Source organism: Heloderma suspectum, chromosome 11, assembly GCF_057233095.1.
Source record: "Heloderma suspectum isolate Gila_16-S chromosome 11, 16-S_ref, whole genome shotgun sequence".
Classification (NCBI taxonomy): Eukaryota; Metazoa; Chordata; class Lepidosauria; order Squamata; family Helodermatidae; genus Heloderma; species Heloderma suspectum.
This window is the reverse complement of record NC_139468.1, coordinates 11,925,272-11,946,122: the sequence shown is the minus strand read 5'-3', so window position 1 is coordinate 11,946,122 and position 20,851 is coordinate 11,925,272. Positions and strand designations below refer to the sequence as shown.

General features: G+C 43.7%; 1 protein-coding gene across 4 annotated transcripts in view; it reads left to right on the top strand.

Moving 5' to 3' along the window:
* UBE2Q2 (ubiquitin conjugating enzyme E2 Q2) overlaps positions 1-20,851 on the top strand; it is a 53,455-nt gene that overhangs the window by 13,635 nt on the left and 18,969 nt on the right. For all 4 annotated transcript variants that reach the window (XM_084816836.1, XM_084816837.1, XM_084816835.1 and 1 more), the window contains exons 2-6: positions 7,572-7,676; positions 13,835-13,939; positions 14,877-14,933; positions 15,469-15,606; positions 17,372-17,456. In XM_084816836.1, the coding sequence (XP_084672962.1) occupies positions 7,572-7,676; positions 13,835-13,939; positions 14,877-14,933; positions 15,469-15,606; positions 17,372-17,456 (490 nt within the window). The remainder of the gene's footprint in view (positions 1-7,571; positions 7,677-13,834; positions 13,940-14,876; positions 14,934-15,468; positions 15,607-17,371; positions 17,457-20,851) is intronic.

Below are 20,851 nucleotides of genomic sequence, written 5' to 3'. Positions count from 1 at the left end.
GTCCCACTTTGGACAAAGCTGACTTAAAACTGTTCTTAGGTCTTCCTTAGCAATGTCAACATGTCTCTGCGTATGGAGGTGCTGTGCTGTTTACAGCAAATGAGATGTACTTTAGCTCATGCTGTTTCAAGAGGGAATTGTCTGTTCCGCTTGGAACTACTGTCCCTGCTACACAGAATTGCATTTGTGTGTGGTTCTTACGCAACAAACAGATGAAGCCATCAACACACTGGATAATTGAAAATGGCTGTGCCAGCTTGTCATAGGAAGTTAGAATCGTTTTATGCCAAGGGATATGATTCCTAATGCTGTATCCTTTTTAGTGGTCAATAAGAATTTTTGAGGCATAGCGATGAGCAGCAGCGGATCACCTGTTTTTTCCTACTGGCTAGGGGGTGGAGGTAGGCTGCATCATAGCTACAGTGATAAAGAAATGCTTGTGGTGATTCTGTGGGGGCGGGGGGGCTCTTGTAGCCAAAAGGCACAGCATAAATCTGCTAAATAAATAAGCTTTCTGGGAAGTGTTCATATGCATCCAAAGGCTTGATGGTTTGCAAATAGGGTGAGAGTACTACAGTAATTTCTTTACAGAAAGCAATCTGTAAAAGCCACCAAATCCTTTGCTTGGATGGTTTCTGCCCCTACCCAGGACTTGGATATTGGTATCTTAAGCTATAGCAGGATAGAAATCTTTCGTACATCTCAAGGACTGGAGAATCCTAGGGATTGTGAATTTGCTTCTTGACTGAGGCTTCTGGGCGTCAGTGGAGTTGCGCAAAAAGAGAGCAATCTTATGGTTCCTGGAGAGCATCCCAAGGACCATAGGATTTATTGCAATCCCCCTCCCAAAGCCATAGACACTGCCACAACTTCAGGAGAGGGACTACCCTATCTAATCCCTTCTGCTCCCCCCTCACAGCTACCATGGAAAGAACCATACCGGCTGCTTTTCGAGGTTGCAAAAGTGGCCTTGGAAGACTTCATAGAGGTTGAAAAGGGAGTGTTCCAGTGGGAGGGGTGAGAAAAGGATAGGCCAGGATATAAAAAATCCTGTGGACTCTCCAGCCCTGGTGCCACTCCTGCTAGCATGCTTCCACTAGGTGAGCTCAGAGGCCTCTGAGATAGGAGGTTTTGGTCAAGAGGATGGCAATCCGATAGAATTGCACCCTAAAAAGATGCAGTTGTGAAATGTGTGCCTTAAGTACAACTGGTACCAGACATGCAACACCGATTGCACAGCCTGAAAGCTTCCTGTCACAATTTGGAGACAGGTGCTCTTATCAGAAAAAGACATTGGAAATGCTGAAAGGTAGCTGGTGTGGACAGTACCTGCCTAAGTTATCATTTTTGATGAGCTGAGGCTGGATATATATTGAAAGTTCAACACTTCTCTTGCTGAACTGCCACCAACCTCCAGTTCCATCACAGAACACATCCAAAGAGCATCCCTTCTTATCAAGAGTTGCCCTCTTGGATCATGGCTATAGAATGCTGAATCCACTGGATTGTACCTGGAAGGAAGTGGATAATATCATATGACCATCTAAGTGCCTTATGCCTTTATCAGAAGAATGTATGACCATGTGCATGTGCAAAACATGCCTCAAAAGAATGCACAAATGCAAGAGATTCTCAATGGTTTGCTGTATTTTATGCAAATATAAATAGCCCGTCACAATGCATCTTAAATAATAAACTCAAATTCAAAATTTACTTGTGTTCATCAGTCAAAAGTGTGTGCTGTTTGTTCCTGTTTTCAATGTATGTTAAATATTTATTTACTACATTTTTATCCCACCCTTTCTCCAGGGAATTCAGGGTGTGCATGTCTGCCCCTTTTATCTTCACAGTAACCTCGTTGAGGTAGGTTAGGCTAAGAGATGGTTGCTGGCCGAAAGGCACATAGTTTCGTATCTCAAGGGGATTTAAACCCAGGGTTTCCTGCTCCTAGTCTGACGATCTATCCACTAGAACAGGGGTGGGCAACTTGTAGGCCTAAATGTCTGGAGGGCCACAACTGCCATCAGCGCTAACCAGCATAGCCAATGGTGAGAGATGATGGGATTTGTAAGCCAAAACATCTGGAGGGCTACGTGTTGCCCACCCCTGCACTAGACCATACTGGTGGAAATAATGGCTAGTAATAGTTCTTCTACCCATCTTAACTTTAAACAAAATCCTATAGTTTACCACCAAAATGAAGTTTTTACATGCACTCATTCATGAATTATCACGTATCCCCATTTGTGTATCAGATGTTTTGGAAAATGGCAGCTACAGAATTCATGCAACAAAATAGGCATGTCTACCCAAGTTAAATGTGTGCCTACATGAGTCTGAAACACATAAAAACTTCAAATTCTCTGTGCATCTTTTGTAACTGGAGTTACTGGCAGATCCTGGACTAGCAGGAGCAGTCCAAAAAACCAAAACCAAAAACTGATGTGAAGCAATATGGTCCATCTGTTGCTGATATATAAACAGTGGAGCTTGTCATGGCCCTTGAAAAACTCCCCATTTGTATATTGAAGGAGAAAACGGCTTCTGTCCTTTTAAGCGAGCCAGTGTTTCTTCACCAAGTCTGTGTTCCCAGTCTGAAAACTGTTGACCTACCCCACTTTTGCCAGTATTACCAACCCACTTAGCATAGATGATGCAAGCCTAGTTGGGAGCATATGGCAAAAGGTATAAATCTCTCCTGAGCCCTGCCTATGCTGCACTGGGGTGGCGTAGCATTGACTACAGCTTAAGAGATGGTGGGAAAATGATGAGGGATGCAATTCTGGGGTTAGTATTGGATTTTGCAGGAGCGAGGTCAGAGACTGAGAACATGGGTTATGTAACCCTAGTGGTAGCAAGGGATACTTCCTTTTGAGGCCCTGAATTCAAGTTGAATCAGCAATGTCTGAAAGGGAGCTCTACTCACGTCTGCTTGAATGCAAGTAGAACTCTCTGCATGATCAGGAACGCAAATAGAACTCCTTTTCAGACCTTCCCAGTTCAACACAAAAAGGTCTTAACTGATGGGGTCGGGGCCATCACACCCAGAGATATAGGGGGCTGGGCCAGCATGCATGACCCTGACCCTCTACCCAAGTTAAGCCCTCACGCCATTAGTCAAATGCCTGAACAGGGCTATTGAGTAGCTAAAATCCAGTAGTAGTTTTAAAAAAAATGTAACCAAGAACTCTTTGATCCAAAGGTGTGCAGAATTGCTTGTCATTAAGGATGTTTGTTCTAGCACAAGTTACTTCAACAGAACAAACATGGGCTTCTTTTGTTTTGTCTTCAGCTGAGTCTTAGTTCTGAAAAACAGCACATGAAGTGGTACATTTGTGACTGGGCTGTACAGGTGCAGTGTCACATTGTCAAATGCTCCTCTGCACAGACATTTCCCTGTGCATAGAAAACTGGCACATTTGGGAGAAGGCCAAAACTGTTCTCCCAAATTATTTAGTCTTCTATGTTCAGGAATTTTGTTTGTATGGAGGAGCGTTTGATCATGTGAGTCCCTACCTGCAATCTGATACAGTACAACCCAAAAACAGATTGACTGCCTCCATCTGCTGTTTGTGACAACTAGGCCTGAGACAGCTAAGAAACTTGGCAGACGTTGATCTGGGGAATCATTTCATGCATATGTTAGCAAGGGGAGAAAAGAAGGTTCAGGATATAGCTTTACTGTGCTTGGCCAAACTACTTTTTCAAATATAGTTAATTGGGAATAAATAATGACTGTAAATTAATGAAGTTTCTCTATATAGAAAGCTGCCTTGTATCAGATCAAACTCTTTGTCTATCTGACTCTGTGTGCTCTGTTCATTGGCAGCAGCTCTCTAGGTTCTAAGAACATACAAAGAACTGTGCTGACTCAGACCAAGGCCTATCTAGTCCCTCATTCTGCTCCCACAGTGGCCATTGTGGGAAGTCCAGAAGTAGGACATAAGCACACTGTTGTCTTCTTGTTCATGTTCCCTAGCAATTGCTACTGAGAGGCATACTGCCTCCAGTGCTGTAGATAATATGTAGCCATCATGACTAGTGATGCTGCTGAGTTTTGTGATTAGTCCTCTCTCTGGTCGAATCTCATCTATTTGCAGTTCTTACCTTTTTAACGAACCTGGATCAGCAGTTTACGAACACTAAGTTCGGAATTGATCGCAAGCTTCCGAGCAAGCACAGCCTGTATCTAAATAATACGATTTCTGGGCATGTGCTCCATTGGTTGAATTAACCCTTTCCTTGCCTAATCCAGTGCTGCTTCCCTCTTCATTACTGCCTCTGCTGCTCTGACTCCTCCAGAAGGAGGAGGACTCAGCAGCGCCCCCCCCCCATTTTTACTTGTCCTACCACCTCTTTAGCAGCTTCCCTCGTTGCTGCCGCTACCACCCCAGCTCTGGCTCCGAGGAAGCACTATGTGATTCCAAACTACAAAGATGTACTTTGATTTCATGCATGTGCCAAAGCTCATTTACGCGGAATGAGAGCTTGCTTTGAGGGAGAGCTCTCATCTGAGAGTACATGGGTGAGTTCGTTATTTTCTGAGTAAACAAGGAACTCACTTGGGGTAAGTTCTCGCATCACTAATCATGACTTGATTAGTGATGGCCTTATCCTCCATGATAACCCTTGATAGCCTTATCCTCCATGAGTTTGTTTAATCCCCTTTCAAAAGCTTCAGAGTTGGTGGCCATCACTACATCTTGCGGGAGCAAGTGCCAGTTCTCTTTCAGTATTGGAAGTCATCTATTTTGTATTATGCTCGTGGCAATGAAGCCAATGAAGGCTGAGTTAGTTTGATGGTACAGAATGTTCATAAACATTCCAATTGCTTGAAGAATAAAGCTGCTGAAATATTTGCAGGCTAGCTTCTGTGAAGGAAGGGGAAGTTTTACGTTTACGTGAGATTAGTACATAAAAAGCTGCCTTGTATCAGATCAAACTCTAGGGTCAGGAAAAGTTATGTAGGGCAGGCTAACAGCTAATGAAGGTTTCCAAAAGGCAAGGAAGCTAAGGTACAAACATTGACTGCATCCACACAATTAAAATTGCATCTAGTTTAGGCTTAAGCCTTCTCATGTTGGGTGGTGCTTGTAGTTTCTTTTCCATGGACTAGCAAACAACCCTGAAAGGGTTGCAATTACAAATAAGAACATAAGAGCCATGCTGGATCAGGCCAAGGGTCCATCTAGTCCAGCATTTTGTTCACACAGTGGCCAACCAGCTGTTTACTGGGAACCCACAAGCAGGACACGAGTGCAACAGCACCCTCCCACCCATATTCCCCAGCAACTGGTGCACATAGGCATACTGTCTCTGACACTGGAAGTAATGTATAGCCATCAGGACTAGTAGCCATTGATAGCTTTCTCCATGAATTTTTGAACCCCCTTTTAAAACCATCTTATGGTTGCGAATTCCATAGTTTAACTATGTGCTGTGTGAAGAAGTACTTCATTTTATCTGTTCTGAATCTCCCACCAATCAGCTTCATGGGATGACCCCGGGTTCTAGTATCATGAGAAAGGGAGAAAAATGTCTCCCTGTCCACATTCTCCACACTAGGATGAGAAGGGTAAGCCTAGAATATCTCTTTAAGGCCTCATAAAGCAAAGCTGCTTGGATTTTTTAAAACAAAACTATTAACATTAGATTTGGAAGGTAATGGTGATGGTTCAGCTCTTCTGGCATCAGGCTGACATCAAAGGGATTTCATGTTTTAAGAAAAAGTAAAATTAAAAGGTTGTTGTCAAGTTCCTCCACGATAGGTTAGTCCCATATCATTTTAGGCGTACTTACCTGTTCATTGTTAACATGATGGGGAGAGCAATCTTGAGTCTCCTGGACAGCGTCTGGGAGACACAAGATACTTTGGTTTCCTGGCTCTGAGCTCAGAGACGGCTCAGAACCAGGAAACTGCGCTCCCCGCCTCCTCCCTCACAACCGCGCTGGCTGTTGCTATGAGCTCACAAATGTGAGCTCGGGGGGAGGCAGCGTTCCCAGGAAAGGGGAGGAGACCGGGGCGGGAGCCATATGGCAAATCCTATGGTCACCCCAGTCTCCTTCCCTTCCCGAAGCCTCCACTAGACAGGCGAAAACGCCCCTCTAGCTTAAATGCAGAGCGGGAGGCGTAATGAATCTCCTGCTCTGCATATGATAGTAAGCCTCCAAGTTTGGAGGCTTAGTAGAACCCAGGGCAGATCACACAGGATTGCGCCCTAAGTTGTTGAAGTAATTAGTGATGAAAGCATGGATTCTCCTCCTATGCACTAACTCTTCAGTGCATGTTTATATATGGAGCATCTTTTAATCCGCATTGGGGATTGTGAGGGAAGAACAAGAGGAAGTTAATTATTCCTGGAAGGTTTATTTGAAATAGAAACCAGTATTAAATTCCTATAAGGCATTTTCTATATTGAAGAGAACTATATTCTGTGTTACCTTAAAACAATGCTGTTAGGCTGAGAGAATAGTGTTCTGCCCAAGCCCCTTCAGTGACCTCAATGGCCAACAGGGGATTTAAACTTGTTTCTGACATCCGAACCCAGCCCTTTCCACTGCCTCTGCATGGCTCTGGGATTCATCACGCTTCTTAGTGCTGTTAGTGAACATAGGCAAGTGCATATCCACTATTCTTTGCTCAGAATGAGGCAAGACTTTAAAGGGGGATGGGAGTTCAGAATGCAAGGTCCCCCGGCACAAAAAGCCTAGTCCCATTTCCTGTTGGATTCAGCCCCTTGCCCCTGCTTCTACTTTGTCCTCCTTACCAGTCCCTCCCACCACCTACCCTAGGAAAAAAAGCCTCTCACCTTGGAGAAGGGAAGGGGATGCAGCAGAGCGCTCCATTTGACACAGGAGAGGCAAGGCCAGTGTGGTTATAACATTGGACTAAGGCTGGTGACACCCAGGTTCAAATCCCCACTCAGCAATGAAACTCAGTTTGGTGACCTTAGGCCAGTCACCATCTTTCAGCCCAGCCTCTCACAGAGTTATTGTGAAGATAAAATGGGGAGGACCATGTTCACTACACTGAGCTCCCTGAGGGAAGGGTAGGATAAAAATGTAATAGATAAAGGCCTCTCCTTGGCTGCAAAAGATGCATGGAGCATCATTTCCTAATGGGGACTGTGGGGCTTGTAGTGTTTCCCAGGTATGCTTGAAAAGGCAGGCTGGCGAGTGATTTCTTTTTCTTGGCTAGTAACTCCTGTGAGCATAAATTCACCAGGCTATCTTAATCTCTGTTGAGAATAAACTGGCTGCACCTATAGAAAAAGAAGGGCAAGACAAGAAGACAAAACTGGTAGTTGAAGAGTTAGTGCTTAATCTCTGGCATCCCAATCATTGCTTACACTGCATCATTGCCTTTCTGTGTCTGTTTTTATGTTGAGATGGGGAGCTGCAAAGATTGGCATGAAAGTGTTGTCTTTTTTTATAAAACAAATACTCTTTTTCCCACTGATAACAGGATGTGGTGGAGGTCTGTGCTATAGACCTTTTAACAAGTACAGTTGCCAAAAAGCTTTGAAATAGGAATATAAATTTCAATCAATCTTTAATTGTTTTTAAAACAGGAGTCTTATCCCTCTTCATCACCAATATGGTTTGTGGAATCAGATGACCCCAACTTGACTTCAGTGTTGGAGCGTTTAGAGGATATTAAGAAGAGCAATACTCTGGTAAGAGATCACTTGTCTTCCTTCCTGTAATCTGGCTTTTAACTATAAATTGAGTATCATGCCAAAATCCCACAACCATTTTATTGTCGGTTCTTGTTTTTTAAAAAAATCTAGTTCGAACAGATATTGCCTGCAATTTAACAAGTGATCCCACCTCCCCAGTGGCTATCTAACAAGGTTCGCATCCAGAATAACTTCCTCTTCAGTTTTTTTTCTCAACCATTAATCATAGCAAAATATGCATATAATAATTTCCACAAATGCTTTTGCAACTGCGGCAAGCAAACTGACATGAATTGAAGCTACTGGACCTGGAAAACAAATGCATGTGAGTAGTGTTTCTGGACGGAAAGAAAGATCTTAAGTGTCTGTGGTGTATATGGAGAAAGTAGAAGGGATTTTTCATGCTTTCCTGTCAAAAATCATTCCTAGATACTGTGCCAGCATCTCTAACATGTAGTGCCAAAATTAAAATGAGCACCACCCCCTTTTCTTATCACAGTGCAGCAGCTGGCTAGATTCTACAGCCCTGCAAGTCAGAAGAAGAGCTTCAGATCGAGGGCTTCTGGTTGCTATTCTTAAAAAGATCCTACAGTTCCTTGCAGTCTAACTTTCAGGCTAGCCCACAGGTGTCTCTTCCCATGTGGTCCAAAGTAGAGGGTTGAGAGAGGGTGCGTTAAATGAAGTTGCACTACTGAGGAAGAATATTTCTTTCTAGTCTCAGCTCTCAGACTGTGGGACAGGCTGCTCCCGGATGGGAGGCATAGCCAAGCAAAGCCCAAGGTGTCTTCCAACAAACCATGTTTTACTGTTAGTCACTAAAACTAGCCATACTAACCATAGAAGCTGTGGAGCAGCAAGGAGATGCAGGAGCATCTAGGCATAAGAGAGCCTCTCCCTCCTGCCTCCCTTACTTGACTGTATGGTTTTAGGAAGGAAACCATTGTCTTGCTCAGGTCATCTTCTGATGCTTTTGGATTAGCATCCCAATTGACATCCTTTACAACCATTACTGCAGCTATGCAGGCTGCTGTCCAATATGAGGATATCTGTGTGCATGTAAAAAGAGCTGGCAGTGTGTGGCAGCTGCTCAGAAGGTACAATTCACTCCAGAAAGAAGGCCACAGTCAGCAAATCTATTATAAAATATTTAGCATTCACCAGCAAAATCCGTTATATGATTAAACATTGTTCCAATAAATCAAGAAGGAACTGAAACTGTCCATGAGTACATAGATAGTCTGTTTTCCCAGAGTCCCTTGAAATGCATATTTTTTTACCATTCCCAAGGTTTGCTAGATACTTCACTGCCAGTCATATGGGCACAAAAGTCTGAGACACTCTGCTTCATCGTATCCTGAATTGCATCTGGAGCCACAACAGAGTAGTACGAAATGGTATCCTTTCTCATCCCTCACCACCTGGAGTTTATATCCTTTGGGATAAACATGTTTCAGTTCTTAACTGCTTCATATTCCATCTGATATCTCAACTCTGTGGACTATTGGTAAACACAACTTAAGATTTTGGCCGCTGTATATTGCATCCTGTGGGACAGCCTTCCCCAGCCTGGTGCCCTGGTGTTTGGACTACAACTCCCAGCATTCTTAACCATTGGCCATGCTGGCTGGGACTGATGGGAGTTGAAGTCCAAAATATCTGGAGGGCACCAGGTTGAAGAATGCTACTTTAGGACATCTGAATAATTTTTGTTGAGTTTAAAATGTTAGTGTGTGTGTGTGATGTGTTCCTAAAAATTGAGATGCCAAGGCATTTGTGTTAGGCATTAGGTCAGGGGTCTCTAATGGTGCCCACACAGCTTTTCACTCCCTGCCCCCTTCGACAAACTTTTTTAATTTTAAAAAATTGAAATTAAAAAATAGCCTTCCTTTTCCTGAACCTACCTCTGATCAGCTGTTCAGCTGTTGGGAAGAGAAAGCAAGGCAGAGGGGTAGAGGGGAGCGAGAGCAAGAGTAGGAGCGGGGAGAAACAACGAGGTAAAGACAAGTGGTGGAGAGAAATAACGAGGCTAGAAGCTGGGAGTGGAGAGAGAGATGGAGAGAGTGTGCCTGTGTAGGTGGGCCAGGAAGCAACTTTTTCCATTTTTCCCCTCCCTCCCAGCCTCTAGCTTCACTATTTCTGTCCCTCATCACCTCTTGACTACCCAGGACCGCACGGCAGCCATTATGTGACTAGTCACATCCTCCATGGGCGCCATTTTGTGGTGGTGCCCACAGCAGTTTTTCACATTCCCAAATGTGCCTATGGGTCCAAAAAGTTTGGGGACCTCTGCATTAGATTGTGCTCAGTTTGGCCTCTTATGCCTTGCTTATTATGGATAAGAATGGATTGCTATAATCAAGGGGTGTGGGCTAGGCTAAATTTGTTCATTTTCACAGCTTCGGGTGGGTTAGAAACAGTGTTGCTACTGCAGCAAGATAGTCTGAAAGCTGCATTTGCAGAAAACAGGTCAGGGAAAAAATATTCCGGAATTATCATCTGAGATTCACCTTGTTAGATCTGAACCTGTTCTGCCTCTTCCGAGGCTGCCTGGGAGGTAGTTTGTTCTAAATAGGGGTGAGAGGCAATGTTAGTTTCTACATATGATTCTGCTTTCTGCATCCAGATGAGTTAGTCCATGCCTGTTTTCTAGTCTGTGGCTTCATCTGCTGCTTATTAGGGTCCCACATTTCCTGGTAACTTGAGATTGCTAGGGAGGGTGCTTTTGGCTTGAAACTGGGGCCTTTGTAAGAGTTAGTCCTTCTACTAATCAGGCTTGTTATCCTTCCAAGCAGATGTTATAGATGCCCTATACTGACCTAGAACTTCTGCCTGGGTCTGTTGATTACAGAGGAGGCTTGGGATTCAGTGTAATTGCTGAAAGATCCAGAAGCTGTAATGCTCTCATCTGGGATTTCCATGTTCCCTATACTTCACAGGTTGATTTGCCCAAGATAATTCTATGTTACAGTTATAATGTGCACAGGGAGCTGTGTGAGTGCTGGGGGTCTTGCCAAGTCACCTTCTGATTATTCTGTCTAGGTGTTTAGCAGTAGCTGTGGTCATTATTTCTCTCCAGTAAAGATGAAGAAACCTACTCATTCCTATTCAAAAAAGTTGCTGACACATGGCTTCTTCATGCACTGTCATTGTTTTCCCAAGCTCCTAAACAGTGATGCTGCACGAGGAAGCCAAATTCAACATGCAGTCTTGTTACCAAGTCTGCATCAATATTTAATAGTCCAGTCTTTAAAATACTTGGGAGTAAGCTAGACTGAGTACAATGCAATGCACATTCCTAGCTAGCATGCTGTAGCCTTCATAAAGAACTGCATAGTTTTGCCTGAACAAAAGTCTGTGCATTGTTCTAATATATTTTCATTCCTTGCCACCTTCGTGCTGAACCTTCCTTTAGTTTTCCTCTGCTGGGGAGGTATTTTAAAATGAAATGGGGGTTTTCAGGCTAAAAATAACATCCTGCCAGCTCTGTGTAGAGCAGAATGTCAAGAAGCCAAACACTGGTGTATTGTTGGAATCCACAAGTGGTCACAGGTTCTCACCTTATTCCCACCTGTTTTTGGTCTGTGCTACTATAAGTGCAAAACTCCGGTTACAGGAATCTGTTGGAAGACAAAAGGTTGTCTGTCATCTTGTTTTGGGTTGACCCCAAACACATATGCTGAAGTCCTGCGCTATTTGTTGTTTAGTGAAAGTAAAAGTGATTGCAGTCCAGATTAATAGCTTCTTCCTTCTTTCTGGGTGTAAAAGCAATAATTGCCACCCCAAGGCAGGCTGCTTCGCAGAGTAGGATGCTTAATCCAAGCCTCAACGGGCTGGAGCAAGATGTTTCACACACAGGTGCTCGCAAAGCAGGTAGCTCCAGATGGCACAAGCAAATGAGCCAAGCCACAGGGAGCAGTGGAGAAAAACAAGCCTATGTCACTAGCTAATCTGACTGGATAAAAAGCTTGTTCCTGGCGCCTAATATGCAGTCAAGACCCAGATTTGTTAGAATGTGAGTACTATGAACATTAATGATTCTGGCTGTTGGGGTGCAATTCAGGTTTCTGTTGGAAAGGCACAAGCCAACCCCACCTGATTGTATTATGCACATATGCATACCTGTGTGGCAGAAAGACAAAGTCATAACCAAGAGCCTAAGGAAATGTGACTAGGATCATAGGAAGGAGTCTTATACCAAGTCAGATAATTTATTTGTCTAGCTCAGCATTATCTACACTAGGGGTGGACAACTTGTGGCCCTCCAGGTGTTTTGACCTACAGTCCCAATCATCCTTCACCATTGGCTGTGCTGGCTAGGGCTGATGGAAGGTGTAGGCCAAAACTTCTGGAGGGCCACAAGTTGCTCACCCCTGGTCTACACTGACTGGCTGTGGCTCTTTAAAATTTCAGGCAGGGGGCTTTCACAGCCCTGTCTGGAAATGCTAAGGATTGAACCTGGAACCTTTTGTATGCACAACATGTGGTCTAAAACCAAGCTATGGCACCGCCCCATTTGGACTATGGCACCTCAAGGATTGTTTCATATAGAAGAAAAATATCCAGTGGCTAGGCCTCATGGTTAAGAACATAACAAGAGCCATGCTGGATCAGACCAAGGGTCCATCTAGTCCAGCATTCTATTCACACAGTGGCCAGTCAGCTGACGACCAGAAAACCACAAGCAGGACATGAGTGCAACAGCACCCTCCTGCTCAGGTTCCCCAGAAATTGGTGCGCGTAGGCATACTGCCTCTGATACTGGAGGTAGCACATAGCCACCAAGACTAATAGCCATTGATAGCCTTCTCCTCCTCCAGAAATTTGTCTAACCCCTTTTAAAGCCATCCAAATTGGTGGCCATCACTACATCTTCTGGTAGCGAATTCCATAGTGTAGCTATGCGCTGTGTGGAGAAGTCCTTCCTTTTATCTGTCCTGAATTTCCGACCAATCAGCTTCATGGGATGGCCCCGGATTCTAATTTTATGAGAGAGGGAGAAAAAAGTTGCAGGAAGAGAGTGAGGGAGGAACTTGGGAAACCTCTGGGTAATGTTGGCTGTGGAGATTAGTACCTGGGAGGTGGAAAGACTTCCTTTACCTCTGCTCCAATTCTCAGAGAACATACCCAAAGTCTGGTAAATGCCCAGATCAATGAATTCCACGTAACAATAATCTACCCCCTGCCTATCCACCCAGTCTTTCTTGTTCATTGTTGAGCTCATTCTCTAGCAGTCCGGTGTCTCAGATAAATTAGTCAGGAATGTGATAGCCCCCTGACAAGCCAGTACCTGCTTGGAAATGCATTTTGTGATTTTGTATTGAAAGCACCTCCATGTCAAGCCCTAAACAGCCTTAGACCAAGGTATATGAAGGGCTCCTTGTACCCATATGAACCTACCTGATCCTTAAGATTGACTCTGGAGGTCCTTCTGTCCCATCATTAGTTAAAATCAGATTAGCAGGAGCCAGGGGCTTTACAGTGGTGGTGCCATGGTTGTGAAACTCCCTCCCTGGCAAAGTCTACCAAGCCCCATCCCTTTCTGTCTTTAGACGTGCTGTGAAATCCTTTTTGTTCCACAAGGCTTTTTATGGTTAAACGTGTCTCTACGCTGGGTCTGTTTTTCAAACTGTTTATGCCATTGTCCTTTATTTTCATCTGTTTTAGTTTTCTTTGTTTTCATTATTGTAAGCTGCCCTAGAAAGACTATTTTGAAAGGGTGGATGATAAATAATGTCCACATCTTTCTGCATACAGAAAGCTAGCACCCCAGGGAGAAGGCTTCTAGACGTTCCTGGTATGACTATGGCATGAATGTGCTTTCAAATGAGCAAATAGTTCAGGTGGTACTGGCATGTCAATAGAGCTGTCCTGCATATCCCCGGAGAATAATTGGAATGGCACAAGGTAGAGGTTCTTGCTGAGAAATACTTTATTAATCTAAGTGCCAGAAAATCTAACACTAATAACTTATGGCTTTTATGACTTCCTTGACCCTTGGGTTTATTATAGCCATTTGTTTAAGAGGTGGATATCTTGTTGGTTGTAGCTCGAGGGAAAACTAGTGGTGGAGCTTATTCAGGCTACAGCTTGATAAACATCCTTTAAAATAAATCACAAAAACAAACTATTAACACACCCTTAAACTTGTTTTGTAGCTTCTCCAACAACTGAAACGTTTGATATGTGACCTCTGCAGATTATACAATCTTCCTCAGCATCCTGATGTTGAAATGTTAGATCAGCCACTGCCAACGGGCCAGGTAAATACTTGAGTTTGGGACTCACTCCATGGGCTCTGGGCACAGACTGTTGAATGTCCATTGTGTGCTCTACTAACCAAGCATATGAATGCAAAGTTTCTGGGGTATAAAGGTGATGAATACACATGTCATTGCCTTGTAGAGCAAGTGGTATTGCTTTTTGTTATGGTAAGCAACAGTTCTCATCCTTTGAGATGAGCATATTTAGTTTATCTCTGCTAGTGATAAACAATAAGGGTCACCCTCACAAAGACCTTTTGGGTTCTGCTTCTCAAGTCAAATAATTGAGAGAGCAGTTTTTCTGTCCTATTCTTCCTCCTCCTCTTATGCCTTCCCAGCAAATAGTCAGGTGCAAGGTTATTTTTCTCCTCGAGGCTTAAAATGCTAGGTTCTAGCTTTAAGAGAGGGAAAGAGCTGCATGTGCAGCCTTCATAGTACAGCCACATTAAGAGAACTTAAACCTGTCTGTTCTAAGATTCTAGTCTGTTTCTAAGATTGGCTACATCCTGTTCATCAGAATGCAGCCAATGCATGTATATATTAAAATGTTTGCACATGCCTTTTTATTCAGTAGGTGAATCCCTAATTTAGTATTTATATAATGCTTTTGAGTGTTCAGATTACAACAACCCTGTAAGGCAGCCTTCCCCAACCTGGATCCCTCAACTCCCAGCATCTCCCAGCCAGCATGGTAGTCCGTGGTAGTTGTAGCCCAACACATTTGGAGGGCACCAGGCTGGGGAAGGCTGCCGTAAGGTGAGTGAGTATTATTATCCGTACGTTGCAAGCCAGCACACCTTGCAGAAGTGACACTCAAACTTCAGGCTTATTTGGGATTCAGATTTCTTAGTTGCTGTTCTACACCAGTGCATACTTATTTTTTTAACAACAGAAAGCAGTGTTAACTTCTCAAAAAACTGGTTTTATTATGTTACAGAATGGAACGACTGAAGAGGTTACATCAGAAGAGGAGGAGGAGGAAGATATGGGTGAAGTAAGTGTGTTTGCTTGCCTGCAAGCATCTTTTACTTTGTTCCTACTTCTGGGGCTCTTTAATTTGTCCAGGAAAAGTGGTCAGCAAGCCAGGAGGAATGAATTGAAATGGTACCAAGATCCTCATTCCTAAAATTCCTCACCTTATATGCCCCCATCCTAGAATGCACATTGTGTATATCCTTCTGACTCCCATCCACCCTCCATCATTTCTTCCCTTACCTCCTGTGCACCTTTCTCCTTGCACCATTTTATCTCCATCCTGTGGTAACTGGGCCCATAGCAATCAAGGACTCCTGTGACTGAATGCTTCACTTTCAGCCGTCCCAGCCTCGCACCCTGGGGTGTGGGGGAGACACCTTAAGCCTTGACTGTTCTTATAAGCCTCTTGCCAAGAAGGCACTCACAACTGTTTGCACTCATGTGCGGATGTGCTTCCTCCGGTATGAGAGACACTAACCGGTGCAAAACATTAAGGTGCCTGCATGTTGTTACCATTGGTGCCGCTGTTCTTAGATAGTGTGTTTGTCTTGTAGGACATTGATCTGGATCATTATGATATGAAGGAGGAAGAACCTGCTGACGGGAAGAAATCTGAGGATGATGGCATTGAAAAAGAGAACCTGGCAATCCTAGAAAAAATCAGAAAGAATCAAAGGCAAGACCACCTAAATGTAAGTGGGAATTGGATAAGTCAGAGCAGTTTGCTGGAATGCATGCAGCACTTCACTCTTTGCAGCCTGTCTTGCTGAAAGAGTGAAAAAATACGGTGCAAGGGGTTGCAACATCTGCATCAAAAGCTTGACCACATAACTTCATTCTAAAGCAGTTTGCCATTGTCAAGTCATGTGCCTTCAAACCCCACCCCACCCCACCATCCTTTTCCATGGGCAAGGCAAAAAACAGAACAGAACATAAACTTCAAAATAAATCCCTGACCAAGGGACCTTGACTCAGTGGTATTGCTCTTAATACCTTATTGGTTTTATGTGTTTTATTGCTGTATGCCACCTTGGAGGGCTTCTGCCCTGAAATCCGACAAAGATATATTTTAAATAAAATCAAATAGAGCACATGCTTTGCATGCAGAAAGTCCCAGGTTCAATCTCTGGGGTATCCAGTTCTTTTTTAAAAAAAGAATTGGGTAGGAGGTGATGGTAAAGACACCTGGCAAAGATATCTGTTGGAGTAGGCAATACTAGCTAGATGGGCCAATGGTTTTACCTGTATAAAGCAGCTTCTGTATCGGAAGGGGCCGTAGCTCAGTTGCAGAGCACATTCTTTGTGCGCAGAAGATCCCAGGTTCAGTTGCCAGCATGTTCAGCTCTGCCTAAAATGCTCAAGGACAGCTTTCCAGCGGGTATAGACATTGCTGAGCTGGATGGACCAGCGGTCTGACTTGATATCAGGCCGCTTCCTAAGGCTTCACAAAAGCTTGATTCATAGATCAACAGAGAAAATGTTTGTATATCACTTGATTTAAATAGATTGTTGATGAAATAGATTGTTTGTCACTTCCGCTGAAGAAGTATAGTTCTTGCAGCCAGATTGGTTCACTCTTGGGAGCGTTCCTTAACTCTTTTGCTAACTGTTAGATTTGTCTATCTACCTCCAGGTCAAAGTAGACATGATGGTGACGGATCCTTGTTAAACGTGGGTCTGCCCAATTGCATAGAAAGAGGGTGCAAAAATAGCAAAAAGGGTGTGCGGGGAGGAGAGAAGGCAACATTGTAGAGAGCTACAACCTGCTTGGTAAGGGATGCTGCAATAGCCTTTTTTTGACCTGGGGGCACTTGCAGGGAAGACGTGGCAGGAATGGAGGGTGCTGAACCATTTACCTGACACTGTGCTTCTGTCTTCTCCTCCCTGACTCCCCAGGCCCTTTCTCTCCGCCACTACCCCAAGCTGGTTTCATGTTTCCTAGTCAAATGAGGCAAATCAGCTGGGCAAAGGGGCAACAGAGGAAACATGGGTGGTGGGCAAAATGTTGAGGAACCTCTCCATCTACTGTTTCACCTCTGCAAATGCCTCGGTGGCACACAACTCTAATACCGTGTTTGCTGTTGAAGTCTAGCATGTTCTATATTTTAAGTAGTCATGCCTCTATGCTAGTATTTTCTGTATGTCCTCTTTGGTATATCTATGCTAGTTTCATGGCTGTATTAGGAGTGAAGCTCCTAAAATTACACGATTTCAGTCCTTCTGTGCTTTCTGTGCTGTTTATGAACTTACCCTCCTAGTTATGTGTGCATAGAGAAAATATAAATCCACTCACCAAGAATGTCTTCCAGCTTGTTAAACATTTAGACTTTAATAACCTAAATAAAAACACCTATTTTGCAGTAACTTTTTAAAAAGAGAGAAAGAAAGATTAATGGCCCCAGTAGTTTTCTTCAAAAGCTATAGAAAATCAAGCTCTTCCCTTTCACTCCTTTTCAGGGTGCAGTTTCTGGATCTGTCCAGGCTTCTGATCGACTTATGAAAGAACTCAGGGATATATATAGGTCGCAGAGTTACAAGACAGGTAAGAGATCTGCATTTTCTATGGCTTAAAATTCATGTAACATTTTTTGTAATGTGAGAAACAATTACTTTTTTTTAAGATAGATTTAAAAACAATTACACTTTATTAAAAGGTCGCAAGTGAAATAAATAGTAAAGTTCAGGCACCTGGATATCTGTGTGACGCAAACCAAGCACGAATAACTTCAAATTGTACAGTAATAGAAACCCTGTCTGAATCAACCTCAATCAACAACTCCATACCACAGGAAAGGATGGTGGGGGAGACCCCAGTATTTTTCTAAACATTATTAAACTCTGACTTTTCTCAGTAACCCTAATAACAAATGGCCTGACCATTTCAGGAGAACAATCTTGTGTTTTTACATTATTAATCCAACCACCATTGATAACTTCATCTGCCAGCTAAGCAAAAAGTCCTCATATTGTGTTGTTGGTGAGTATTCTACATTCTGCAGGCCAGAGCAACCATTTTGATTCCCCCTGCCCCCATGGTAGTCATACAACGTTATAGGCAGCCTAACTTTAGGTATAAGGCGCAAAATCTTGGCTTTCTGTCATTGTTCTCTCCCATGAAGATTTCCCTTGAGGGCTTTAATACTGAGAGCTAAAGCCTTGTTCAGAGGTTGTAGGGCAGGGACGGTCAGAAGGTAGATCGAGATCTACCAGTAGATCTCTGGGTGATTTGCAGAAGGTCAGCAAGGGTTTCTGACTCCCCACTCTTTAACAACAGCATGACTTTCCCCCACCTATATTAGGCTCCTGAGATGAAGAAAGCTTGAGGTAACCGGGATAGATCTTTTGTGTGAGCTCAGTTCAGTTCTGGTGCCAAAAAAATTCCTAGGCTCAGAAGGTGCTCAGAAGCCCCCTCTTCTTTAATTCCAAGTGTATGTGTTTTGCACCAGGCTCTGGTTGGTGGAACTTGAGGTTCTAGTAAAAGGACACAAATTTTAGTTCCAGCAAGCCTGGAGTCTTCCTACCTCTGCTATAGCATGACCTTTCCAAGCTAATGATACTTCCTACAGAATCCTTCAATTTTGTGCATAGATATGACACTGGCAAGCTCTAGCTCTAGCTCTATCTTCCCCAACCTGCTGCCCTCCAGATGTGTTGGATTTCAACTACCATCAGCCCTGGCCAGCGTGGCCAGCGGGAATTGTAGTTGAAAACATCTGGTGGGCACCAGGTTGAGGGAGGCTGCTCTAGCTCTTCCACCCTGCATTCTGTTGAGAAATATTTGTGCATTTACTTTGTAAAAAGCAAGATGCACTTATTCTCCTACAGATCAGCATAGCCAGCCAATTATCTGACTGTCCTCTTCATTCTGTATAGAGTTCAGTGCCTGAAATAACACAGCAGAGAAATAAAGGACATCGTATTGTTTTGGACGATCTCTATATTGAGTTTAAAGACTTTTTAGCAGTGATTTTCCACAAGGTCAGGCTATATCTAGGGGCCTCGGTGGCTGTTTAATGTGTTCGAGCTGTACAAAGAACTGGCATTTGGTGCTAGGGAAGGTATGCTTGCAGCTGTGGTAATACCATAAGTTCCCATAGGATTACCCATCTAGAACTGTCATTGGCCCTTGTGGTTATACCAGAGAGAAAAGTGGGTGGCCCCTCTACCTTCTAAACAAAGTATCCAAAACTACCTGGAAGGTGAAAATACTCCAGATGTGCAAAGACAGTTTATTATAGACTAATAATGGAATTTACAGGATTGAGCTTCAAATTAATGGATAATGACAAAGATATAATTTTAAATTGGTTGGTGTACATTATATCTTACTCTTCCTTTAAATATGATTTGAGTTGGTTAGGTAGTATTAATGTCTTGGATTAGATAGTTACATTTGTATTAAGCTTTTATGAACAAAAGGGATGAAATGTGGAAAACAACGTAAACCATGGTGGCAAGAATTTATGCAGTGACACGTGTGGAACGCTATCTGGGTGGAGGGCCAGATGATCCCCCACCAAACCCTCTGCAGGCTGGATGATGTCCGGGGCAGGGCCACACCCCCTGACATCATCTGGTCCCAGGCTGAAGTCTCAGCTGGAACTCCTCCAGAGGGCCCTCATTCAGGCACCCAGCTCTGCTGCGTGTGGGTTTTCAACAGTCAGGAAAGGTCCACGCTCCGTGAAGCTGCCCTGTCTGAGGCACCAGCTGAAGGTGCACTCCTCCAGCCAGCACCTTGGCTGGGGTAGCTTTGCCTAGCCCACGCCTTCCCCCATTGGAGAGGAAATGAAGCGGGCACAGCACTTGGTGTACCACGTAGCCTTTCCAATTGCAAAAGTGAGTGGTGTCCTGGGGGGGGAAAAGGAGCGAGGCCTGCTTTATAGAAGTAAGCTTGCTTCACACCAAGTCATGTGTGTCCAGCAAGGACATTTCAGGTGCTTTATTGGTCTGGCACCTGAAAATCTGAAATGGTTCCATCCCTTCGACTTGGTATAAGGGGCAACCTCTGCTTAAAAAGGGCTAAGTTGATTTAATGAAAAGAGATGGTGTGGGCTGCATCACCAAAACACCCAAGACAGCAAAAGTTCATCCTTTATTTTATTTTATTGTAACTTAAAATTGGGACAGGCAGAAGTTAGATTGAGATGTACTGATAAATCGCTAGATGATTTGCAGTCAGGGGTTTGACTCACAATTGTTTAACAGCAGCAGCTTCAAAAAGGCTTTCCTCCCTCCCTCCACCTAAATTAGCCTGCTGAAATGAAGGCTTGGGAGAAAACCAGGAGTGGATTCTTGTGTGGAGGGACTGTGAGCTCATTCACCCCAGCAGATTGCTCATGGTGTTCAAGAGGTAACTGGCTCACTGCCTTGAGCCATAATTTGAATTTGGTTCCACATACGCACCACTATTTTGCGTGTGGCTCCAGTTGATGACTTCAAGGTTCTAGTAAAAAATAGAGTAGACGCCTGTAAGTCTGAAGTCTGTTGAAGCAGGGTAGAAAGTTACTCCCTGTAGTTTGCGACTTCATGTGTCTAACTTTGGAATAAAGTACATAGCCTAAACAATCAAGTTAATCCATCTGGTTTTAAATTTAGTTGCAAGACTCCCATAGTACATGTGCTTACTGGGGTATTCCTGGTTTCTTTCTAAATCTGGAGGATAACCTAGTTATGCTGGAAGGAATGCATCCTTAAGATCTGCTCGTAATCTGTGCCAGGGCATTACCTACCTATAGAGCTAAGCTCTTGATGAGTAGTGGTAATCCGAAGGAGGAAAGGTTGTGTTTGCTCTTGCCAAAGGCACCTTATGAACTGGTATATTTTGGGACAGTAGTGGCTTGAGAGTGGCAATTCCAGCAGCTGTACATCCTGACCACATCCAGCTCCTTGATCATTGGACTGTTGTCTCGAACATTGACACTGGAGGCTTATCCAGAC